The 24,147-nt window shown below is 39.7% G+C and overlaps 1 protein-coding gene across 2 annotated transcripts in view; it reads left to right on the top strand.

The window, feature by feature from the left end:
- Window positions 1-24,147, top strand: part of LOC121513594 (mannosyl-oligosaccharide 1,2-alpha-mannosidase IA) — a 359,205-nt gene that overhangs the window by 159,098 nt on the left and 175,960 nt on the right. For both annotated transcript variants that reach the window (XM_041793427.1, XM_041793428.1), the window contains exon 2: window positions 1,802-1,898. In XM_041793427.1, the coding sequence (XP_041649361.1) occupies window positions 1,802-1,898 (97 nt within the window). The remainder of the gene's footprint in view (window positions 1-1,801; window positions 1,899-24,147) is intronic.

The raw sequence follows: 24,147 nt of genomic DNA, 5'->3' as shown, positions 1-24,147 counted from the left end.
TCGAAAGGAGCCAGCTGTTGTGGTAAGGGCATCTGCTCAGAATGCATCCTGGACGCCTCACTTTAGAGGTCTACCGGGCACGTCCAGCTGGGAGGAGACCTTAGTAAATTCCCAGAATGCGCTGGAGGGAATATATATACTTGGAATGCCTCGGGATCCCCCAGAAGGAGTCGGAAAGTGTTGCTGAGGAGAGGGATGTCTTGAGTTGACTTGCTCATCCTGCTTCCAGTGGCCTAGCCCCGGATGAGCGGAAGAAGATTGATGGATGCAAGATGCAGCATACACGTGACTAGTAGAGACATTGATGAGATTGAGGAGGTGTGACAGTTAACACAGCAACTGAAACTATAAGTAGCTGATAATCCAAGTCCACAATTCTTCACATTCTTCTCGTCCCTCCAGAGGCTGCTTAGATGAGGACATGTTGACGTTTTCATAAAATTCAAGGGTCAATTGCAAGGATTCCTTGTTTTCATTTGCTGTAATAACAACCACATCTACAAAGGTAGTACAGTAAGCTCAAAGTCACCAGTCAACACAATCACTTATTAAACTGAAACACCTCTGTGCACAGAGGAAAGTGCCAGCTGGGCTGATGTTGGTATTTATTAGTTAAAACTTCAGTCAACCACTCAAGTGTCATGTTTATAGTTTACATCCTACACATCAGGTATTTGTATAAAGTCTGAACCCTCTGGTGTGCCCTCAAGAGTTATCTTCCACTAATACTCACTGCATATAGGCAGATAAATTTCCAAGGATGCTTAAGATGCATGTGAATGCAATGGAAAACAGCAGGACACTACAGAGACTAACTTGCACCATTGTTTATTCAAAATGAGCTGAAGTTGGAAATATGCTTCTGAGTCTGTTTTACTTTTTTCATGTTGAACCGACTTAAATCATGTTGTGACCAGCACCAAACCATGACCCTAAACGCTTCGCCACAGAGGTGAAATTGATGCCTCTCTGGAACTTTCCTTAGTTGTTTATCTTATTTAGTACTTTAATAAATGTATGCAAACACAGAGTTGTTAAAGGGCTATTTTAGCATCACTGCACCTTCATATGTCCATCTTTATCCATCTCTTTGATGTTTACACAAGATCTGTTGATTGAAACAAGTTTGCCTGGAGCTATCTTTGATTTTTGTCTTAGTTTAGTCTTTAACCAGTCTGTTTGATAGAGCACCTGAAAAACTTTTGTTGAGCTATTACTTTACAAGCATGTTGTTTAATGTATTTTTGAGTTTTTATTTGATTAACAGAAACCAAATAGCACTCTTACATTTTTAAGGCTTAATTGTAGCCGTGCTTTGCTGCAGGCTGGCATGCATCATTCATCTTTGGGCTTTTCAGCTCAGATTTCTATGGTCTCTTTCGATGCCTCACTCTCCTGTCTTACTATGTGCTTCAGAGCATCAAAGACATTTCTCTTCCTCTTTGAATTCACATCCATACTTCTTTATCCAGCAGCAGTTGTGGGAGGAGTACAGCTCACCGAGGTTCAAAAATACTTTCTTCTGCAGTATACCTTTTTATCTATTAAACTGACTTTTCATCTGCTGACATGAGTCAGTCTTTAATTCAGGAGGAGGTGGCTGCAGGGGGAGTGCCAGTCTTATTGTTTAGCTGTGTGCGTTATGTGTGTTAATTGCATGCTAGAGTCTAATCCTGGCTGATCAATAAGCCATTGTTCTCTTTGCCTTTAGCCATACCAATATAATTACGTCCTGGTTTAGAGCTGCTGCTCCATCAGTCCACTGACCGCTGTGTGTGTGTGTCCTCTGTTTGTGTTACAGATGATGAAGTTTGCCTGGGACAACTACAAGCGCTACGCCTGGGGCAAGAATGAGCTGCGGCCTTTGACGAGAAACGGTCATATTGGCAACATGTTTGGTGAGTTTGAAGAGTTTTGCTCAAGGCTTAAAGGGCCAGAAAGGTCATCTGGCTGTTTGTTTTTCCCTTCCAAGGACCTGGTGACCTTTTCATCAGAGGTTTTAGACTCTAAAAGTAGACTTCTGCTAACTAAAAATGAGCAGGAAATTGTTTTAGTGGAGGTCATTCTAATTATGTAGGTTATCGCTCTGCAACTTTTTTTGAAAGACATTACTTTAGTTAAGAGTGGGAGGGGAGTCACAGAGTTGCTCACAGTTTGAAATGATATGCAACACCCAGCCAACGTTAGCGATGATTTAAGGAACTTTAGGGATATAGCAGTTCCACCACTACAAGTTGGTCAAATTAAACTGTTTTTTTTAACGACCAAGGACTTGAATAAGCCTTTGAATTTATGTGAAGATTTTGCATTGGATGATGCATCACCAGGCCTGTCCCTGAGAAACCCAGAGAACGGGCCCTCCTCGGTTGTGATTTATTGATGATGACAATGCATGTGTGTGGGCTCAGTAGCATTGGTGCTAGCGTCCTGGCTAACAGTTACATCATTCTGGTGCTGAGAAGTATGTCAAGCCATTATTGGGTTCTGATGTTGGAATGATTTACTTATGGTATTTTTAACCTGGTTAACCACTCATCACCCATTTTGAATTATTTTTTGGAACTTTTTCCACTTAAATCCCATCTTCGCCCTTTTTCAGATGGTTTTTTTTTTGCCATTTTTCATCCATTTTTGCCACTTCTTTGCAGCTTTCTTTTCCTTTTTTGCCACTGAACTTCTGCTGATTCCTGCACATCTAAAAAAAAACGGGTTCTTTGCCAATTTAATTTATTTCATTTTTATTTTATTTATCAGGACACGGTGTGCAATGACACTGATCATGCATACAAAGTAAATGAAAACGTGGTTGCACCATATTTAACAGGTTGCTAATTTCCATCTGTTGTCCCACATAAAGCTGACACAAAACATACATTAAAATCCCCAAAAAACAAGGGCAGACACCTGACAAGACCACAGCTGACAAGACAAAGGGGATAAAATACACTCTTGATCATTATAGAGGACAATATATAAGTGCTACTATGTAAAAATCATATAAAAGTAAAAAAAAAGGCTAAAATTTTCACAGATGTATTTTAAAGGCTAAGGCCTAATACATTAGATAAATGAAATCATAAATAAGCCTCTCTATGAGATAAATAAAGTGCAAAGCATTATCATAAAGTGACCAAGATACAAGAGCAGCGATAGAGAAATACAGGAAGGCAGTAGGTGTGGCATGACAAATACACAATTTTGTCTGAATCATGTGTTAGTAATGTTTTAACCAAAAAAAAATGTTATTTTCTTTTCTTTTTACAGTCAAATTTGTCACTTCTTCATAATATTTACAAGAGAATAGTAAGAATAATTGCTGTTTTGGCAGTGTACAGTTACACTGTGTCAGACAAACGCCACATGGTGGAGGTTTATTCATTTATTTTTTCTCAAAGGTTTGTTTTTTACACCTTGTGAATACAGGATGATACTATCTGATCGTTTTACGCATCAGTACATGGTATTGATACGTAAACCAAGGCGATACACGGGTTCATTTATTTCGGCTTCCATTGGCCTAACTGATAATTTGATCTGATCGGCCCCTAGAAAATGAATGTTAAATTAATTTCCCCTTGGGGATAATAAACTTGATGTTACCTTGCCTGTATGGAAGAGTGGACAGAAGCAGAAACTTGGGAGACACAAGGGGCAATGACATGTAGGAAAGGAGCCACAGACCAGATTTATACCTGAGCAGCTCTCTTCCAGGGCTGCTGCCTGTGTGTAACTAGGTTATCTACTGCACTGGCCAAAGCTTTTGAAATGAAAAATAAAACAAACAAACAAACAAAAACAGTCAGTCTTCATCTGTATAGTCTTGTTTGTTGATATAGGTTATAAAGAATCATTAACGTCAATTTTGGTCGGTTTCATGTGCAGCTAAACATTTTAAAATCCACTGCTACAAGAATAGTTCAAGGTCAAATTAAAAGCATGTTTAAAATTAGTTTACCCTAATTTCAAAATATATATTTCCATCACTTCTGAGCTGCCTTTTCGGAAGATGGCGTGTCACACCTGTTTGCACTGCAGTAAGCTTTTGTTGCTACATCCTCCTCATCTTTCCCACCGCTCAGTTAAACCTCACAGCCTTTAGGGGGTGTCACACTTTTCCAACTGCCTCTAATTGAAGGCATATCCAGAGGGGTCCTCAGGTCCTCTGCAGTCGAGCGTATCACTCAGTTCACTCTGCTGAGCCTGAGGGAAATCCTATAAAGACGGCCTTAATAAAAGGCGGATCAGCTCCTAATAAGACTTGGACGGGTACTGTCTTCCTCCATCGCATCTGGAGGGATTGGGGATTATTAGAGGATGATGCAAGCCCTCTTGAAAATACAGTTTGTGATCTTTTTGCCGCTCTCATCCCCCCAAGGTTGTGAAGTTCACAGTTAAGACGAAACCTTTTGAAAAACTGCTGTTACATTATATGATAGGTGTTCTGCTTCAAAGCAACAAAATCCAGACTTATTTTCTGATGAAATCTGCCAAAAAAGAAGTTTGAAGCTGCTTTTTTTACAGTCACAGCATCTCTGTAAGAAAAAGAGCACAGAATGTGCATTTAAGTTGCTGTTCAACTTAAATGATTCGCTGCTCTGTTGCCTGATAGTCAGGCATCTTTTCAAATAATAATGAGGTGATAAAAACCTTGCAGAAGTGGCAGCAAAAATATGGGATGCTTTCATGGAGGCTGTTGATGAGCTTGACTTTAGGAACAAGAGGAGCACTGATGTGAATTCACTCTGAATTATTCAACATTAGGTGCCGATGAAGTGCACACAGAAGAAAAACTGTTATCAAACTCCTACTTCACTTCTTGAGTAGCTTCAGATGTGCACAGAAATGGAACTAGAAGCATCAACAGAATAAAGAGAAATCTGCTGAGTTTGTTGTCCTTAAATTTACTTTATGCCTGCTCTGTTTTTAAAGGGGAGTATTGACGTTTTAATTTTCATGATTGTTCATTCTTACTGACATTTATTTAACTTGTGCTTTCACTGACATATAACACACTGTCTGCATCAGTCACAGAACGGAAAACAAATGTCAAGTGCACAAAACACAAAACGCCTCATTGATTTCTCCCCACACGCTGTTAATGTAATAACTGTTGATCTATCGAATGGACTTCTCTTTTGTTAAATGTTGCAGAAAATCTTTGCTGATTGATCTTTAATATGGAACATCTGTCTCTTCAAGTCATGGCTAAAGATGCTGTTAAGGCACATTATGTGACATAAAAGTTATTTATTTTTGTGTTTACAGCCATTGGACTAAAGCCTCATGCCTGATATTCAGCTGTCACTCAGTAAATAAAATGCTTTAAAAGGGATTTATATTTGATTCAGGTCTGTAGTGTCCTGCGAGTTAAGAAAAGTATGGCTTTTTATGTCCATCCAGTATTGCCTGGAGTGATGTGTATTGTGGATTTTTTTAGGGATCAGGATCATTTGGCTCAGCTCGGTAACTGAGCCGGCCTTTCAGTTCTTAAAAAGCTCACATTTTTTTTGTGGCTTTCAAACAACAACAAAAATTTAAAAAAAGAAAATTGTCTCTCAAGTAGGCAGTACCCGTTGTTCTCAAGGAGCCGGCTCTTAGAAACAAGTCGTCCCTGAATGCAAGACAGCCTGGCTGAAGACTGCACATCAATGATTCAGAGATTGCCCTCCCTGCTGACCACTACAGTAAGATGTTGCATCTGTCAGAACAGAAATAAACACTAAAAATTTTAAAATAAAATCAGATTAAATCTCCATTTAGGGTTAGGCTACTAAAAGTACAAAACCCGACCTGAAAAACCTTCAAAACGTTCACTAAAGCCAAGTTAACCTAACTAACACAGCTATGGCTGAAGCTTACAAAGCTACATAAGCTGCATAGATATGGTTGCTACATAGCTAACATGGCCTATTCTAAAACGAGCACAGCTGAGTTAACTGTGTAGGTTACTTAGCCAGTGCCACAAAGCTAAATCTAAAGCTATCAATGCTACAGTAGCTACATAGATGAGGTAGCTACATAGCTAATTGGGCTTATCCAAAAAAAAATGACAGCTAAGTTAGCTGTGGAGGCTGTGCAGCCAGTGCCACATAGCTAAATCTAAAGCTAACAAAGCTACGTAAGCTTTGTAAACTACATCCGTGCATAAAAGCTACATTATCTACATAGATAAGGTAGCTACATAGTTAACGGGGATTATTCTTACAAACCTACAGTAGCTACAAAGATTAAAGTAGCTACATAGCTAATGGGGCTAATTCTAAAACAAGTGCAGCTGAGCTAGTTGCGTAGGTTGTGTAGACAGTGCCTCATAGCTAAATTTAAAGCTAACAAAGCTACGTAAGCACTGTAAACTACATTGGTATTGTAGCTTAACAGCTGATGTAGCCAAAGCTAAAGCAAACAAAGCTACATAGATAAGGTACCTACATAGCTAATGGGGATTATTCTTAAACGAGTGCAGCTGTTAGCTGCGTAGGTGACATTGCTAGTGCCACATAGCAAATTCTGAGGCTAGCAAACCTATAGTAGCTACAAAGATTAAAGTAGTTACATAGCTAACAGGGCTAATTCTAAAACAAGTGCAGCTGAGCTAGCTGTGTAGGCTGTGTAGCCAGTGCCTCATAGCTAAATTTAAAGCTAACAAAGCTATGTAAGCAATGTAAACTACATTAGTATTGTAGCTTCATAGCTAATGTAGCCAAAGCTAAAGCAAACAAAGCTACATAGATAAGGTACCTACATAGCTAACATGGCTTATTCTTAAACGAGTGCAGCTGTTAGCTGTGTAGGTGACATAGCTAGTGCCACATAGCAAATTCTAAGGCTAACAAACCTACAGTAGTTACAAAGATTAAAGTAGCTACATAGCTAATGGGGCTAATTCTAAAACAAGTGCAGCTGAGAGAGCTGCGTGAGTTGTGTAGTCAGTGCCCCATAGCTAAATCCAGAGCTAAAAAAGTTATGTTAGCTATGTAAACTGCATATGTACTGTAGCTTCATAACTTATGTAGCCAAAGCTAAAGCATACAAAGCTACATTAGGTTATGTTACCTTTGCTAATGCATGATTTGTTTTGGAAGCAGTTATACGAATTGTGGGTTGCTTTAGCTTCGTTAGCTTAAAGCTAATGTAGCTACATTTGCTTATGTAGTAAAAATAAAGGTGCAGTGTGTTAAATTGGGGAATATTAGCAACATTTAACAGTCACATTCTAGATTGCAAAGCTCATTTTTGATGTGTTTCTCTTATTTGCTGCCTTTTGTGATACTGAATAAACATACAAGATGCAAAATTCCAAAATGGCAGATTCCAAGGAGGGGACCCTCCTTATGTATAAGTAGAAAGCTGGTTCAAGGACAGGGCATGATAAAACAGTGTTTTCACTAAGTGGCAACCTCTTTGGTTGAATAATAAAGCCAATGCAAAGAAGTTCAGTTCCTTAAGTGTCCACTTCAGGCTGGCTGCAAAAGCACCAAAAGTCACATCATCACATTGGAATCATTTGTGTCTGTATGGGCACAAACTGCGCGGGGAGTAATTCAAATTGAGGCATAAGACCTTTCAATATGCCGCAGTTTGGCTTTAGAAGTGCCCATCAGTAGCCCTGAGTGACATCAGCAAATAGCTGATGTCACTCAGACTTCATCCAATAATTTCTCGGTCTATGGATGTCAGAAGAGTACAACCATGTGTCTTGATCACAGAGTCTGGTGTAGAGGCAGGATGGGAGGGGCTGCTGAGGGATGAAGGAGGTGCATCTGAAGATGGCATCTGTTTTGGTCTGAAAATCTGCTCCGTAAGTTGCATAGTCTTCCTCTTACAGAGCATTATTTGTATACTCCACTCCTCCTTTGAGCATCATTAGGAAAGAATACAAACAAAGGACATTGAGAGCTAATGGACTGTATTGTTGTCAATACTTAAACGTGAGCTAACACAGAGATGATGACTGAGTCAGTAGCTGTGATTTGTTTGTGTTAGAGCTACATTAAAGTAGTGGGACTGCTGGAGGGCACAGTGTTGACTCTGAACAGACTGACAGCAATGAGCCTTGATATCAGCTTATTAAACTGTTATGGCGAGCACATTAGCAAACAATCACTTTATATTACTTACAGATCCTATACCAGCAGAGCAATATCATCATCCAGTTGGTGCTTGCTCCTACAAGCTCCTGTTTAAGCTAGATTTACACCTGACTGTGACGCTGTTACTTACCTCCACTATAAGGTTTGAATTATAACCCAGAGTCTGATTTAACCCTTTGATACTGTCACTGCATACCTATGAAGCTGCACTGGGCCGTATTTTATCAGGCTGTGTTTTAATTATGTTCCCAGCAGTAACTGTGTTAACTCAGTGATGTATAGTAATGATAGCAAGGCTCTGAATGATGTATGTAACTGAAAAAAGCAGATCACTGAGCTGTTCTCCAGATTGCTTTATGTTTCAACATTATCTCTATAGGAAGCAGAACGTATGTGAGGAGAAAAATAAACTGCTTGAGAGAGGCAATCACAGATACAATGAAGATAACATGATAACACGGAGAGGTTACCCAACCATGTTAGTTTACATTAAATAAGCCTGCACCCATAATGTTAACATGCAAAGATAATTCAAGCTTTGCTTACAGCTCAGTGATGCCTTTTAATTTGACTACTGACCTTGTCCGAGTATAAAAGAACCAGAAAAAGACCTGTTGTGTTGCATAGCTATAGTTTGTCCTCCTGTCTGTCCAAAAGTGCATGACTTTTAAGGTCCAAGGCAATGGAAGCTTTCACACCAGCAGCATGATTTCACTGTGCAAAACTGCAGCTATAATATTTTTTAAACCGTGGTCAGTTTTTCAAGCTTATGCTCCAGATGAGCACACATCTGGCCAGTCACAGTGTGCTTTTGCCTATTGTAGAGGAGTTTTGTGGGCAGACAGAGGAGCAAAAGTGTCCTCTTCTCCAACACCACATCATGTTTGTCCCCATTTCGTGGAAGTGTTTGTCTGGAGCCAGTTCTAAATTGTTTGTTTTTAATCTGATATTATGCAGCCCAGATTAAGACAGGCAGCCTGACATGTCCATGTGAATGTAAATGTGCTATACGCACAGTTAAAACTACTTGGACTCCAATGATATATTTAACAACACAGTCTCCTCTTGCCTCAGATGTACAGCCAATCACTGCTCCTGGCCAATCAGCTCCCTCAAATTTCTCCTCCACCCAGTCCTTTGAAACAAACAGGTGAACCAACTCCTCCTCTTAGCGAAACTCGATTGTGTCCTTAATATTATTCATATTATTTTACTTATAGACTGAATTAAAAGTCAGTCTCTCCTCCCAGTAAACTGAGTGAAGCAGCACAGTGAATGAAACAGTGAGAAAAAGGAGCACTGACCTCCTATCTATGTGTACCTGTGCCTTTATGCACAGACTAGAAGAGAGGCAGAAACCTCAGTTTATCCTCTGCTCTAATGTTTCTCAGTCTACCAGAGGATAGTGCAAAATACGCTGCAGCACAAATCTTTTTTTAGAATGTTAAAAGGTTATTTGGAAAACCATGTAACTCTTGATGTGCACAGAATGCAGTGTCAAAATTTGCATCTAAATTATTTGCATTTTCGTGCTGTTTATTTGTGTCATCCGTGATATGCAAAGGCCTTCAGGGCCAGCTGACTTTTTCAGCACTGGCAGGACTTATTTTCAATTTAGAACCAATGTACTCCAGTGTTCTGAGCATTCAGCGTCAGCTATTTTTGTCACTCTAAGTTGAAAACCTTCAGCTTCAACTTTTTGAGCATGGCTGTGCTCATCAAAGTCACTTCTCTCTAACTTACCAACCAAAATCATGAAAGGGTGGGACATCTTTTTTCAAGGGTAGTTTTCAGGTCTGCAGCTGCTGCCTGTGGAAAGACAGGATTCTTCTACATTGTCTGCATGTCTTCTGCGTGATAGTTTCTTGAAATACAGAAATATGAAGCAAAGAGAGCAATTTTTAAACAACGTTACAGATTTACCAAGGAAAGTAGGGATTCATTTTAAGTAACATGGCAACGATAAGTGCTTGATGAGAAGCGCTCTGGAAGCGAGGGCCTGAGCACTGCTGGCCAAAAAAAGCCAGTGATGGACACACAGCCTTACTCCAGCAATCGCCATGTTGATACCTTCATCCCTTGGGATAAAGGGGCTTAAAAGTTGCCCCACACCTGGGATGCTGTCCTCAAGAAGCTGACAGACAGCATCCCAAGTGTGGTCATCAAAGATGAGACAACCAAACCGGCCTAAGATCAGCCAATAAGACACGTCACAGTAACACCATGTAGTTGAAACATGTCAAAGTAAGACAAAACTCTACTTTTCTGTCGATGAGAAAACACTGAAAGAAAAAAAAACATCATTAATGGGCAAAATGCCATCGGTTTTGATTTTCTTCTGTCTTGAGTTCCTTCATTTCAGCATTTGGCATCCCAATTTTTGTCCAAGTACTGTGTAGCTATCAATCTGACTTTACTGGACTAACAGTTATGTGCTGTGGCCCATTTTGTTACTTTTACTAAATGATAAATTAAAAAAGAAATATAAAGGCATAATACACCATAAAATGAGGTGAGCTGGTTTATATTTTAGAACAGGCAACAATAAATAAACTCTTTATTTGGTTTCTTTAAGAAATGTTGGTGAAAATCTCAGCTTTGCAATAAAAATCGTTAAGCATTGCTCCCAATTTTGTGTGGACCATGTTTTACAAACTTCCTTAGGCCATCTCTCTGCTGGATGACCCTGTAACCACCCAAAATTCATGTCGCCAGCACAGACTCCTGATATAACTGTCTTTTTCTCCATGTCTTTCTCTCCTAGCATCATTTACATCAGCTGCCTCCCACAGTGGGCTTGGTAGGATTTGTATACTTAGCTTGTGTAATAAATTGAGGCAGTGGTACTCAAGCGTACACCATTTTATTTGGAGCAGTGTGTGTGAGCAAAGTGATTCAAGCATATGGCCCAATGAGCTGAAAAAGACAGGTGAAAGCTAGTGAAGTGTTCACCAACATCCCAGAGGAGCTTGAAGCCTTTATATTAGAGGATGTCATTCTGGTAAAGGTAAATATTTAAGTTCTCAATGACCATATCTCTCACAGTAAAGCTTTTCTTTTCCAGATAATTCAGCATCTGGTGCCAAAGGTGTCTCACAATGGATGGTTCAGTCCTAAATTTCTGGCTGCTAACTGCCATCTTTATTGGTACAGAGCAGCTCTATACCTTCATGCAGATCCAAGCGATAATTCAAACAATAAAGTTCTGGATGGAGAAAGTGTTTTGGCCTTTTGCAGGAGAGAGATACTTCAGTCCCTCTGTGTGGGGAGAAAGGATGACTTTCTGGTAAATCCCATCAGCAAATATTCACTCAGTGTAGCGCTGGCATCATTTTCTGTTCTTAACCATCCTTGTTTGCTGCTCTCTCTGTGTTATCGCCCAGTAACGAGCAAGAGAGGGAGTCAAAGTGAGAGGAAGAGTTAGAGAAAGGGCATCATGCTAGCGAGCAAATGTCACATTGTGAGTGCTGGTGCGGGAAGCCAGGTATGAAATTGGATGCTGTGTTCTTTAATTTAATCCCTAGAGTAAACAGAAATGCGGTGAGATTGGATCTACAGTTAGCATCCGCATCAGAAGCTTGTCAATATGCCGAGAGTCTCCGCTACAGCCCTCCTGCTGTACGCTCTCACCAAGCAGAATGAGGCGGAGAGACACATTTTCCCCGTCTCTGTACCTCACTCTGCGACGCTTTCGCTCTACTCTAATCTTCCTTTGAGTTTTCCTCTCAAACTCCCATTCCTTTCTATTTTTACTGTAATCCCACTCTTCTTTCCTTTGTCGTGACCCTCAAGGCTGAAAGCGACTCTCTTTATTCTTTTTCCTTTTGAACCAAAGTTGCTTCTGATAGACTCTTCCTCTCATTTTTCCTTTTTTTGAGAATACAGTATGTCTTTTAGAGCTTATTAAAAGTTTTTGTAGCTCAGGGCAATTAGAAAGAGAAAACTGGGTTATTTACAGTACTTTCAGCAATTCTACCGACTTAACAGACTGTGTGGGAGCTCTCCACTTCTATTATTCCTCAAGACAAATATTACTTTCTGTTGAGTAAGCTTTATATAGGAGTACTTTTAAGATTCTGTGGTGAGTCTTGTATTTTCAAATGGATGAATAACGGGGTTGCTGATTGGTTAAATATTCTCTTTTGATTTCAATAGATTACACAATGTCAGAATAATCATGTCACATATTTAATCTCTTGAAGAATTATAAGAAAAAGGAGGTCAATGTGATGAGTTCATGGTCAGATTCTGGTCTAGTGGGATGGAGGATGATATTGCTTTTTTTTCTGTGTACTGTACTCCAGAAATAAAGTACATAATAGTATATTTATGCACAGTATGACTAAACTTGGACCATTGTTCAGTGGTTAGTTGCCTGTAGAAGGTGTGTGAATGATGGATAGTGAAAGTAATGGTTTACAAAGAAAGGTTGGCTCTGTGGTAGTGTTGTGTATAGAAAATATATAAAAGATGAAAGAAAATAAGGTCCAAGGACCTTGACCACTGCCCTTTGACCTCCAAAATCTAATCAGATTAGACATCGGTGCAAAGTCTGAAGAAATTGGCATTAAGTCTTCTTGAAATATTACAGTAGCAAAAGATGAAAATGAGGACCAATGACCTTGACCTTTGATCTATAGTAGGGGTGTAAAGCCCCTGACTCATCATGATCTAATACAATGTTGATATTTTGGACAATCTTCCAAACTGTCTGATATTTCAAAAGCTGCCACGCTACGATTTCAATTAGATTTGATAAAGGAGCCCTGGGTGTATTACCAGGCACATGTGGCTCACTGTAAAAATAAGGGAACCTTCTGCTCTCTAGATTGTCAGCACAAGGTTCATGTATGGGGTATTTGGGACCTGTTGCACACACAGGTCAGGTTGGGTATGTAAGCATATGCCGCTTTGGCACTTTGCTATACCAACGTTGGTCCTGTCCTGCTCTTGCCACCTGATGGTCATCGTCCAGGTACCCTCCCAGCTGCGCCCTCCATGATGCATGTGCTCGCCCCAGTGTTGGGACTAGCCCAGGGTCCTATGCACCCAGTATATGGTGAGCTGGATCAGGCCCGGGAAAGCATGCCAAAATGAAGCTGCCGAATCAAGAAGTTGCTGAGTACATGGAAGTTGTAGAGCAGTTCACTTACCTTGGCAGCGTAATCCGTCAGTCTGCGAGGCTGAGATCAACTGCAGATTTAGATTTGCACATGGGGTGATGGGATTGTTGGACAAGTCAGTGTGGCATTCCTATTATCTGAGCATGTGAATGAAAGTCAGAGTCTTTCTGTGCTTGGTCCTTCAGGTCTTATTGTACTCTTGTCAGGCCCAGATGTTGACTGATGGCCAAAATTGCAGACTGGACTCCTTTGTGACAACTTCTCTTTAGCACATCTTTGGGTATCGTTGGCAAGACCATGTGTCTAATGCAGTTGTGCTCAGGAGAGTTGGGATGGGAAGGGTCAGCTGCCTGATTGTTGTGCTTTTTTGCTCACACAGGAAGTCTGAAAGTCCTGACTTGTTAACATGCAGGCAAAAATTAAAATCGAGCCATGATGAAACTGTCGTGTTGCTTCCATGCACCAAGTCTGAAATGACTGTGAGGACTAATGACCTGGATATTCAACTTATAACCTCTTCATACAAAAACAGGGCAGAAGACTGGACCCAACTGTCCAGCTTACAGAAAGATTGGAGACAAACAGAAAAATAACAACAAAGGAAAACAGCAATAACAACAGAGAAAACTGATTTACAGCTACAATACCAGTTATAGTAGTAAAGAACATGGGCTATTAGTGATTTCTGTGTTGGGTTATCACCTCTACATAACAATTACAGAGCTATAAAAGAATGTAACATCTCAAATTAAAGGCTTTAGCGTGTAAATGTCTTCTTACTTTTAAAAGTTACATCTTCTTGCACAACAGTTCCTTACCTTTTTCCTGTCTCTGTCTCAACCTTTTATCTCTGTGCTTTGTTTAAATACTCTTATCCTCTCTGTTTTTCATCTCCTGAAAAGTTTCCTGTCAGCAAGAACAAGAAGTGTGGATTTTTACCATCTTGTATGGTTTCATAAGGAGAGAGAGTTTGGGTGGGGAGGCACAGCAGTGTAAGAGCAGACACTTCTAGGAGGAAAAGTCTGATAGTTCGACTAAAGGGAGCTGTGAAGATATTAGGAACCTTTTAAGACTTTGAGCTGTTGGGAAAGACTCCCCTCCCATGTGTAGATATGATCAGATTTAAAAGAGTGTGGGAAAGTGATGCAGAGTCATTTTGGGACAGTTGTTAACTGTGCAAGACTCGCAAGCCAAAGCCCTGAGTGTAGTGAATTATTTTCAATGTTTGGCTCCCAGAGCTCTCATGCCCTACTTTTATATTGGAGAGCGTTGGCTGAGAGTATCAGTGGTGATGGTTCTGTTATTTCCAGATCATCTCTGAGCTGAGTGTAGCCTTGAATTCAAACAATGATGTTTAACACAAACGGGATTATCCTTTATGTTAATATACTGTGGAGTGTATAGAAGAATAACACGCCTGATGTTTGCTGAAAGAAGATGTCCCAGATCCTTCAAAGCTCCATTCTGGATCCGCAAATGAAGACGCAGAGGGGAAAAAGATTTAAACCGTCTTCCTGTCTGCAGTTTCCAATGTGTTGAGTAAAATCCAAAATGTGCAATTTCTCTGGGCGCTTTCAGTTCAACAGTGCTATGAAAAAGTGTTACCCCCCCCTTCCTGATGTCTTATTTTTTTGCATATTTGTAACACATTTTTCAGATCATCCAGCAAACTTCAATATAAGACAAAAATCTGAACAATTACAAAATGCAGTTTTCATACGATAATGTCATTTCTTGAGCGAAAAAAACATCCAAACCTACGTTGCCCCATGCAAAAAGGAATTGCCCCTTTTGATAAATCATGAATTACCTGTGGTTAACCCCTTTTTTTTGAAAGCTGAGTTTAATTTGAATAGCCACATCCAGACCTGATTACTGAGAGACCTGTTGAATAATGAAATCCCTTAAATAGAACCTGTCTGACAAAGTTAAGTAGGCTAAAAGATGTCAAAAAGCAACACATAATGCTGTGATCTACAACATTCAAGAGCAGATGAGAAACAAAGTCAACTACAGCTATCAGTCTGGAGAGCATTACAAAGCTTTTCTAAGGCTTTGAGATTCCATCAAACCACAATTAGAGCCATTGTCCACAAATAGTGAAAACTTCAGACATTGGTGAACCTTCCTAGGAGTGGTTGGCCTACCAAAATTACTCCAAGAGTGCATCTACGACTCATACGGGAGGTCACAAAAGAGCCCAGAACAACATCGGAAGACCTGCAGGCCTCACTTGACTCAATTGAGGTTGGTATTCATGATTCAACAATGAGAAAGAGACTGGGCAAAAATGGCATCCATGGGAGAGTTCCAAGCCCAAACCACTGACCAAAAAGATCACAAAGGCTCGTCTCACATTTGTCACAAAACATCTTGATGATCTTCAAGACTTTTGGGAAATATTCTGTTGATTGACTGGACAAAAGATGAGCTCTTTGGAAGGCGTGCGTCCCGTTCCATCTGGAACAAAACTAACACAGCATTTCACAAAAGACCATATCAACAGTCAAACATGGTGATGGTAGTGTGACAGTCTGGGGCTGTATTAGCAGTTATGAACTAGCAGTGTGGCTGTTTTGGGATCCCCCTGCCCTTCCATGAGCTTATGTGGAAAGCATTAAGCAGGAACAGCACATGTTCCTGCCCTTCCAATGCCGATAAGGAAAGCCTGAGGCAGGGAGAGAAGCAGCAAAACCCCAGAGCTGAGCAGGCATCAGTGACAAGATGTCATTGATTAAGTCAGAAGCAGAATGAAGGAGAAGCTGGGGTGGAGGAGGGTTGCAGTTGCAGAGAGAGCTGCAGATTATAGCCAGGTAAGAGCAGTTTAAATAAGGCAGCCTGAGTGCGATTAGTCACTGTGATTAGTGTGCTTGCGTGAGATCACCTGATTTCCATTGTGGCAGTGCTTGACTCCATGACCTGCCTGAACTAACCCTATATACTTAATTTCATGACCTCAAGCTGGAGTGCACTTGAGTTATACAGCAAGACAGTGATCTGATACACAGGAGCAAGTCCACCTCTGAATGACTTAAAAAGCTGAAGGCTTTGGAGCGGCCAAAGCCTGACTTAAATTTTCTTGAGATGCCGTGGCATGACCTTAAACTGGCCGTTCATGCTTGAAAACTCTCCAATATGTCTGAATTAAAACAATTATACAAAGAAGAGAGGGCCAAAATTCCTCCACTGTGATGTGAAAGACTTCTTGCCACTTATCACAAACACTTGCAGTTGTTGCTGCTGAGGATGGCACAACCAGTTATTAGGTTTAGGAGGTATTTACTTTTTCACATTGGGCCGAGTAGGTTTATTTGGCTTTTTTTCCCTAATGAAATAATCATTTTAAAAGCAGCCTATTGTATTTATTTGGGGTTTTTCTGTGTAATTTTAAAGTTTGTTTAATGACAAATGTGCCAAAATGAAGAAATCAGGAAGAGGGCAAATACATTTTCACAGCACTGTATCTGTTTTTGTCATTGAGAGTTTGCACCTCTGCTAGCTGTACTTCGTGCTGGTTTATTGGTCAATGGTAAAACATTTGCACCCAAGTAGAAGAAAAATAGGTGTTTATTGCTTGTTGTATACTCCAAATTTAATTAAAACTCTTCTTTATTTAAACCATGTTTTTGAAAAATTTGTGAGAAATGTGTTCAGTCTTCAGCTTCTGTTTGAATCGTCTTAACTTCACCATTTAGCAGTTGTAAGCAAATCAGGTTGGACAGATTCTTTGTTTTTATCTTTTATAACCAGAGTTCCTGAAAGGAAAGGCTGTTTTCTGTGATCTGGAAAGGAAGGTGATTTGAGAGAGCTCTTTTCTAAAGAGAGAGGCTCTATGGCTCTTGGACCATCTCTGGGATGCGTTATTCTTCTTTCCCCCTTTGTTAGGCGTCTGGGAAAAGCTCCGGCATTGGTCCCCCAGGTCAATTCTGTCCTCTCATGTAGTGTCCTTGAAACCGTAGACCGTATTTTATGTTTCCTTTTTGCTACAACAAAGATGTGGGAGGGTTGGACATGAGGCTTTTACAAAGATCAGAGTCAAAAACAAGCTAAGTTGTTACCACAGACCCCAAAATGAAACCCTGTTTTTGTCTTTTTCATTGCAGTGGGGGAATCGAGGTAAAATGTAGACAGGATAGTTATCTGGGATGAAAATTCCCCTTAGCAGTATGTGGACTCTATAAATGTTGATATCACTAAAAGTCTGCAACATCAGAATAATAAATGTAGTGCTTTTAGATTAACTAATAAGACACATTAAAGCCTGATCAGAGTAAAAATGTGTCATATAAAACACCCAGGGTTGAAAAGGCCCTTTCAGATTTTGAAAAAGGCTGGTTTATGTCAGCTGTTATTCTGAACTGCGTCCATGTACACACTTGTTCTGAACCTGACTTCCTGTGTGGCTTGAACTACTCTTTCTGCACATGCCTTCCTCTTTAAGTGTGTCTGAAGGCCTTCATGTAGGTGAGTTATTTGGTTGTTTCTCTCCACTTTAAAAGACAGCATTGTTGTTAAGTTGCTGCTGAAAACAGTCCCTGATGTTCAGCTTCAAAATCAAAATCCTTAGTGATGATTAGCATTTGGAGACTTGACAGACTTGCAGTGTCTATCATTGGATACTGAACTAAACTTTTTAGCATTGCTACACCAACAGACAGGAAGGATTGAATTGCTGCTGCTTTGAGAGAGACAAAGCTGTAGTCTGCTTCTTTAAATCATCCAGGATTAAAGACAAGTGAAATATGGATTAAAGCACACCTTTAGCAGGGTAGATGTTTGTTTCTTTTGAATCTGATTTGAATGAGAAATAGACAAGCACTCCAGCAATTAGCCTGCCCCTTTAACTTATGGTGAACTCTTGTTAGAGTGCACCTGCTCGTCTCTGTGCCAAAGTAGAGACACAGAAATTGGGGGTTAAATTTACTGTTGTCTTGCTAAAATCTCTCTGTCAAGGTACCTTTAACGATGCATAGGCCACAGTGGCTGATAGATTTGGGAAATTTACGATGACAGACTATTGAGATGAGCTGTTTAGTGTTTTTTTTTAAATCCTCATCGTGTTAGAGGGGTGGGCTAATTCCCCATAGGGACCAAAGACTTCATTGGCTGTTTTAATTGTCCGACCAGCACTTGCCTCAAGTCAACAACCAGAGGTTTTGTTGCATTTTGGTTGCATAACTTCCTCAGTTACACCTCCTCCTTGTCAGGTTTAGAAGAAGAGATCTCAGGTGTCTTACATCCACTGTAACCTTCTCAGATTTCCTTTTCTTCCTTCTATCTTTGGACACGACCGACTCATTTACCATTTTGATTAGAGCGCTCACACACTGTATCACTTTCTCTTCCCCCTGTGAAGTAAGATGCTGCCCAGTCCCAGAGCCTAAGTGGAGGATTAAAGAGATGTTTCGTGCCTCTGTGAACAACGTCATTACCCCCGTGCCTGCATATGTGGGTCACTAACTGTAGTACACGGCACATTAAATGCCAACGGTCCAACAGATGCCGAGACGAGGCCTGCGATTGCACTGACAAAGAGTGAGAGCGTTACATTACATGTCACAGCTGCCCCTCCTTCACTCCAGGGATTTTTCATCCACAATAGATGTCCGTACGCTGCTAACGGGATCAGCCACATGCTGCTGTACACAATTGCTCTCCAGCTCACTGCCCAGCGACAACAAATGAAAGAGTAAAGACTTTCTTTCTACGCATGGACAAATGGTTCTCTCTGCCTTTATCGCAGGATTACACAAATCGTTATTTCTTCATTTTGGTGCACCCCCTGCTTTACCCTTGATTTTTTCCTTTACCCTCACCATCCCAAGAGGAGCAATTAAAGAGCAAAAGGTCACCAGTTTGTGACCGAAGAGTTTCCCTGTAATGCAAATCGAGTGACACAGGCTAAACTCTTCAATACAGCTCGCCTGGAGGCCATTTATAACCAGTAGCGCCTATTTGTAAATCCCAGGGGCCCTTAAGATGATGTAAAGCACTGCCAGGTGCTCTGATATGATTGAAAAAAGAGGAGGAGGAGGGAGGAGATAGCAGGAGATCTTGTGAATCGATTGCCCAAATGATGAAGCCTCGGGTATTTATTATTTAGTCGTCTCTGGCTCCCCGGCTGGAGGTGCAAGTGAAAGGCGAAATAAATGTTTTATGGAGCAATTAGGGGTCCTCAGGGTGCTTGGAGCCCCTTCAAAGTGATGAGGGATTTTCACCAATTTTCACTGTCATACTTCATTATTATATAAATCTTTTAGAGCAAAACAAAGCAGTGACAGCAGAGCTTTTGAAGATTTCTGCTGAGACGGCACGTTTGAAGACAGTGCTGCTTAGAGAGGACTCATAAGAGACTCAGACATGCACTCACATCCATGTATGCAAGCACACGCGCGTACTGACATCTCTTTTTATCCGTAAACTCTTTATTTTTGAATATCTGAGGAAAAAATTCAAAAGACATTGCATTTAAATTTCCTGTTCTTCTCCACCCACACGACACAAAGCTGATTGCATTCTCCCTCCTCCATGTTTACCTCCCATTGTGCCTTTGGGGGTTCACTGTGAAGGTGACAGAGAACAAGTAGAGGATGCAAAGAAACCTCCCTTGTCATTAGGGTTAAATGGAGGGCTACGCAAATGGTGCCTATCAGATCCTGTCACATTAGAGTCACAGTCACAGTGAAGGGTTGTCACTGTCCGCCCACATCCCATTTCTACCTTCATCCATCTCTGCGTCCCATGGGTTCCTTTATGGTGCAAGAGAATTCATCCATCTCCATAGCAACCAGTACCAGGTGACAAATCGGGATCTGGTCCTTCCCCCCTCCTCTGGAGACCACATCATTTAATGTGTCCTATTTGTTCTGGAGCCGATAAGACCTCAGAGGGAAACTGCTGGCTGGACGCATCACATATCATCAGAATTATATGACCTTAACATTTTTATTATGGTGGTGATTTATGGCAGCATTAGTGGGAAATGGGACATGATTAATATACAATAATGTCATGGAGATATGTGAGGATGAGCATAGATTAGCTTGATCCATATTAGACTTTTATACAGACCAATATTTTACCTTCACAACCACAACCAATTCTAATTGTTCCATATCTACATATGTTCTCCTGATCCAAGAATGAGCTATATATTTGAGGTCAAAGGTCAAGGCCCCATTTGGCCCCATGACCTTCCCTTGTTTGTGAACATGATATTCTATGAATGCTTCAGAATTACACAAATGTAAACTCTGATTTTGGAGGAAATTCGTTTTTAGATTTTGGAGAATTTAATTGGAATTTGGTTTAGTGCTGTTTTTTTTTTTTTTTTTTTTTTACAGATATTTCAGGGATTTAGTTTGGCTGTTTGGGGGGATTTCCATGATTTTCACGAAATCCTGGTGAATTTGTGATGTTTGGGGAATTTGACAAGAATTTGAAAAATTTCACGAATTTTAGGGGAAGATTTTAATCCGAATGTTAAGTTTTTATGACTAAGTTTGACTGAAATATTTGGGGAATATTGAAGACATCTTGGGGTACTTTTAAATGGGGCACTTTACAAAATGGTGAAGAATTTACACATAATTCAATTCAATTCAATTCAGCTTTATTTATATAGCACATTTAAAACAACCACGGTTGACCAAAGTGCTTCACTGTATAAAAGCAGAACAACAAACAAGAATACACCACTATTAATTAGTAAAATTAATAAAAGTCTAAGATAATTTATTTGAAATTTTAGGGTATATGCTGGGATTTTGTAATTTTTGGGGATGATTCGGGGATTTGCTAAATTTTTATAGACATTTTCATGTTAATTTGGGAAATGTATTTGTAATTTTTGGGGATATTCATTTGAAATATGTGGGTAATTGGCCTTAATTTTTTTTTAGCTATTTTCACACAATTTTAGGGAATTCATTTTCAAATTTTGGGGGATTTAATTGGGAATTTGGGGTAGGGTTGTTGAAATTTTTAAGAATTTTCATGGAATATCTGGGCATTTGTTTGGATGTTTGAGGAGATTTTCAATCATTCATGAAATTAGTACATTTTGAGAATTTTATGAGAAATTTTAGGGAGAATTTGCTTTGAAAATCTTGGGAAATTAATGTGGAATTTGGGGGTATTTTTACCCCCAGTTTACATAACATTTAATGAATATTTGAACAAATTGGGTACTTTTAATAGGATACCTTGCAAAAACATTACAGATTAATCACATAATTATTTGGTCATTTCTTTGATATTTTATAGATTTTTTGTGGATTTAGGAAAGTAAAATTTTCTAAAGAAATTTCAAACTTTTAGTGGAAATTTTGTTCATGCTTTGCCTCAACAAATTCTTGTTGTCCATCTTTAAAATAACCACAAAAACGACTACACCATCCCTCTCTCAGTGACTGACACCATTTCTTACTGACTGAAGATCTCGTTTTAAAGCTGATCCATTGCTGTATCTGCAGAAAGAGATTTTCAGACAACATTTTGGAAAGAGTAATTCAGGTTCAACGGTAAGACTGAGTTTTACTTATCAATTCCTACTCATCCAAACTACGTGGGAGAAACTAAAATTGCATTTCAAACAAAAATTGCCCAACTAAGAAAAAATATCTCTAGAACTCATAAAGTTCTTCCCTCAATAACTTTGTGAAACTTAGAAAAGCGAGGAAGTGTGTCCCCCTCGCAGTGAGTACACTGGAGCATTTAAGGTGCAGGCAGATGAGGAAGTTGACAGCCTGGCTTTGATAATGCACTCTAGGGTGAACCTGCTGTCAGAGCAGGTTTTTGTCCCCATGCATTTGATAGCGGTCCTGCATCTGCCTGGCACTGAAGCACCGACGTGTGCCTGAAGATCACAGCACAGCCAAAGTGGGCTCGGAGTTCTCATCGCTACAGGAGCTAGCAGGCAGAGCAGGTGACAGAGTTTAAAGTGCAGCTTGTGGGGTTTCTTAAGAGAAAAGTTGCTGCAGAAAAATGCAAAGATGAGGGATATATGAGGCTTGAAGGATGGGTAACAATTTGAAGATGCAGTGTCAGAAAAAATAGTTGGAGTTTTATTGTCTGGAGAATCTGCTGTGGGGCTTATTCTGGTTTTATAATGCAAGCTACCATAACATTTGTAATAAAAGTCACCGCTGTATATTAGACTCAGTTTTTTAGGGGGTCTTCTAGGGAGAAAAGGTTTCAACTTCTGTGAAGATTTCTTTTGCATTCATTGAAATCCACAGTGTGCACTTTCTTTTCTGTTTTATTGCTCTTTCTAGCACCTTCTGTTTCACCATGAGGAGCTGCCCACCTCTGCTGGTCTCTTATTATCTACTTTCAGGGTCTTTTCAATCAAACAAAAACTCAGCTCAAGAACTCAGAGTACAAAAACTTTCTTTTAAAGCATGATTATCTCCAAATAAAAGAAAAGGTGTTAAAGAGTGACAAAACAGGCTGTACACATTTACTGAGGGCAAATTTTCAGTCACATTAGGCCACGTGCTTTTAAAGATAATGAAGCAAACCACATGAAAATAACATCGCAGACTATGGAAAAACCCAACAAGAGTTAATATGTCACTTCCCACCCCACACCACACTGTAAAAAATGATTGGGGAAAAACTTTTTTGAAATTGCTTCAGTTACATTAAGTTTTTTTTCAACTCAAGTTAACAACTTGCAAGAAGATAACTTCAGTTGCAACTTGTTAACTTGAGTTCAAAAAACTTAAACTGTTCATTACACTTGAAGCAATTTTCTTGGAGTTTTTTTTCCCATTTTTTATTTTTATAATATAGTAAGTGCAATAATTCTGCCACCAGTGGCCAATGCTAAATACCATTTTGTATCCCACAATGCTTTGTAACAGGCTGTGACAACCAATGGCAGGCTTTTCCTTTGTCGTGTCATGCTTTATCAAACTGCGCCACTCTTGTTTGCGTATCCTGATTGAGATTACCTGAATAACTCATACTGGAGAAAAAAGGAGAAAGAGAGCCTGTGATGTGGCCCTCTGTGTCAGTGTAGACAGGAACTGCTTTGAATAATGGCAACAATAGTGCCAATACAAAGAAGATTTTTTTGTAAATATGTCAGTATCTAAGATTTTTTGGGGGTTTTTTTTTTGGTCACAGAATGATTATTTTTGCCTTTTTTGGTCCCCAAGAGTTCTGAGAAAAAGTTTGTGCAAGAAAAATCTTAGTCATTGTTGTTTACTGTGTGTCTCACATAAAAATCTTTCAGGTTTTATTTCCATTGTTTTTTCTTTTTCCTTATAGTCCCATATGTTTTTGAATTGAAGTTACATTTCTGCGGCACAAATATTCTTAAAGCCTAGCTTGTCCTGATAAAATGTCTAAAGACTGTGCACCACATGGTTGATGTTTTACATGTTGATGTTCAACTCTGCTTGTGTTCAAATACTCATGATCAGTGATAGACACAGGGTATTTCTGCCAATTTTTTCAAGATAAATGTTCCCACCTCTTTTCTTGGTAAGTAACATTTATTTTGTAGGAGAAACAACAGTAAGTTGAGTATATTCAGCAGCAACTCTTATATAAACGCAAGAGAGAAATGTAACTCTACATGACATGTACATGTAGAAAATGAAACATTAGAAGGCCTGAACATGTGTTTACATGCACAGTGAGGAAGTTCAACTTTTTAGGCACATGTTATGACATAACTCTGGCTGAACTGGCTCAGGTGGCTCAAACATGTAGAGCTGGTAGGTCCATCACAGCAGACAGATGAGCCCTTAGTCTTTTTGTTGATTCTGAAACTTAATTTTATACAGTTTAAGATGTTTGTCATGGCTGAAATGTGGCCTGGCAGTGAAAAACACAATCTTCTGTCATACGACAAGCCTAAAATCCATATTTTTGTGCATTTGCAGAGATTTAAATAGATGGAAGTGCTTTTAAAAAACTAAAAA

The sequence above is a fragment of the Cheilinus undulatus genome, linkage group 8 (assembly GCF_018320785.1).
Source record: "Cheilinus undulatus linkage group 8, ASM1832078v1, whole genome shotgun sequence".
In the NCBI taxonomy this organism is placed as follows: Eukaryota; Metazoa; Chordata; class Actinopteri; order Labriformes; family Labridae; genus Cheilinus; species Cheilinus undulatus.
This window is presented reverse-complemented; position numbering and strand designations above follow the sequence as displayed.